The sequence below is a fragment of the Cynoglossus semilaevis genome, chromosome 3 (assembly GCF_000523025.1).
Source record: "Cynoglossus semilaevis isolate Cse_v1.0 chromosome 3, Cse_v1.0, whole genome shotgun sequence".
Lineage (NCBI taxonomy): Eukaryota > Metazoa > Chordata > Actinopteri > Pleuronectiformes > Cynoglossidae > Cynoglossus > Cynoglossus semilaevis.
In genome coordinates, this window is record NC_024309.1 from 7,037,862 (window position 1) to 7,039,949 (window position 2,088).

The 2,088-nt window shown below is 39.4% G+C and overlaps 3 protein-coding genes across 5 annotated transcripts in view; 1 reads left to right on the top strand and 2 right to left on the bottom strand.

The window, feature by feature from the left end:
* mkxa (mohawk homeobox a) overlaps window positions 1-2,088 on the bottom strand; it is a 1,121,182-nt gene that overhangs the window by 133,991 nt on the left and 985,103 nt on the right. The window lies entirely within an intron of this gene.
* Window positions 1-2,088, bottom strand: part of LOC103377061 (leukocyte elastase inhibitor-like) — a 12,657-nt gene that overhangs the window by 7,848 nt on the left and 2,721 nt on the right. The gene's annotated exons all lie outside the window — the stretch shown is intronic.
* Window positions 1-2,088, top strand: part of LOC103377060 (leukocyte elastase inhibitor-like) — a 5,009-nt gene that overhangs the window by 1,336 nt on the left and 1,585 nt on the right. Inside the window, exons 4-8 of the mRNA XM_025054686.1 lie at window positions 2-40; window positions 578-718; window positions 804-921; window positions 1,006-1,148; window positions 1,771-1,907. Coding sequence (XP_024910454.1) covers window positions 2-40; window positions 578-718; window positions 804-921; window positions 1,006-1,148; window positions 1,771-1,907 — 578 coding nt within the window. The remainder of the gene's footprint in view (window position 1; window positions 41-577; window positions 719-803; window positions 922-1,005; window positions 1,149-1,770; window positions 1,908-2,088) is intronic.

Below are 2,088 nucleotides of genomic sequence, written 5' to 3' on the forward strand. Positions count from 1 at the left end.
TCCGTTTCCGACGGGGCATGTTTGCATCCATGACAAGCTGGTATACAACCTAGGTGGCGTGTTTTACCAACATAAGTTTTGGGCCATATCATCAAACACCCACTTTATCGTGGTTATGCCGCTGCAGTGTCTCAACTGCAGTTGGTGATTGGCGTGACTGCCAAAACCAAACCAGAATATGTTGACTGATTAACAGGAGTGTCATCTTGGCTTCTTTTCATGTTTGTTTTAGTTTTTTTTCCCCAGCTATAATTTCTGACCTACTTACGACAAAAGCTATTGCTCAATAACTACTTTGTTAAAACTAGCTAAATTCAATAATTAAATGTTTTAGACAAATACACCGATGATAAAATGAACCGTGAAAGACGGACATCTATTTTACAACACGGAGGAGAAGGTAGTTTATTTTCTTATGAACAGTGTTAGTCAGTTAGTCAGTTAAAATAGTCTCTAATCAACCACGTGCATAAAGTGCAAAAAATAAAAAACAGTTTCATGTTTCAAACCCTACATAGAACTCGTCTGGATTGCCACCGTCTCAGAGCTTCTTTTTTTTTTTTAAATTTTTTTTTAGTTTATGACAAAAAATGAGAGCAAAGAGAACATACACGAGAAATTCAACCAACTACTGAAAGAGCTCAACAAGGCAAACGCTCCGTACGCTCTCAGTGTGGCCAACCGACTGTATGGAGAACAGTCCTACAAGTTTGTTCAGGTGTGTGTTTTAACACCGTGTTCATAATGGAGCGACTCGGGGATAGAAGAGAAGCACAAACTGATGTGTTCTGTATGGTTTCCAGGATTATCTAAAAGAAACCGAAAAATATTATAATGCTGCGCTGGAGTCTGTGGACTTCAAAAGCAGCTTTGAGATGGTCAGGACCAGAATCAACACCTGGGTCGAGGACCAAACCCAAGGTGAGAGTTTCGTTGGTGTCTCATATTCATTTTCAATTCAATGACGTCCCCTGACCTTTCAATGTTGTGTTCGAACCCCTTTAGGCAAAATCAAGGGTATTCTGGCAGAGGGTGCTGTCAGTAACCTGACCAGGCTGGTGCTGGTCAATGCCATCTACTTTAAAGGCGACTGGAACAAGCAGTTTGAAAAGGATGCTACAAGAGATGATGAGTTCAGAATCAACAAGGTAACACTGCACAAGTTCAATTTTTAGATCAAATTATTAGAAAAAAAATGTATATTTAATTATTAAAAGTGATCCACGTATACCGGGGTGTCAAACTTATTTTGATTCACGGGGCAAATACCGACCTAATTAGATGTCAATTACTTCTAAATAACAATAAGTCCATGTTTTTCCCCCTTCGTTTACAGGCAAAGAAGTATGTTAGGAAATAGTTATATTTAATGAAATATAATTTTACAGAACACCATGAACATGGAGTGTTTGTGAAGTTGTGAAGCGGGCCGGATCGAACCACCTAGCGTGCCGGTTTTGGCCCGCAGGCTTTATGTTTGACATCCTTGATGTATACTATGCTCTTTAAAAGCACATACCTTAGAAACAAACAAAAAAGAGAGGTACTGCAATACCATCTATATCGATTCCTTCAGAACTTACTAGCCATTTGAATTCCCATGCTTGATAATAACATCAAATAAACCCAAACGGTTGATAAAATAACCCAGCACAGGAAACACAGTGTAGACACAGGACAGACGGTACAGTCCTTGCTAATTTCATGCCACTGCATCGTCACTAGAAAGTCATTTCACTTCATCTGTCCTCTTTTTTTTTTTTTTTAAAGAATGAAATGAAGCCAGTGAAGATGATGAACCAAAAAGCAAAGTTCCCATTGACCTTTGTTGAGGAGTTGAACCTTCAGGTAAGGAAGACGTTTCCAACATTGTCTCTTAGAGCAATGGCGGCCTCTAAACCGATTACGCAACTGCTCTAGAGCCTTGAGAGTTTGACTGTAAAATAATCCTAAGCCTGGAAAAAAGGTATTTGTGGTGTAAGTGTAATTCTCAGAACGTTAAACCCCCCCTCCCCCTCCCCCACAAATTGAAATATTACTGAGAACCTGATAACATGTATATTTTTATCTGGCCAAAACAGCAGTGGG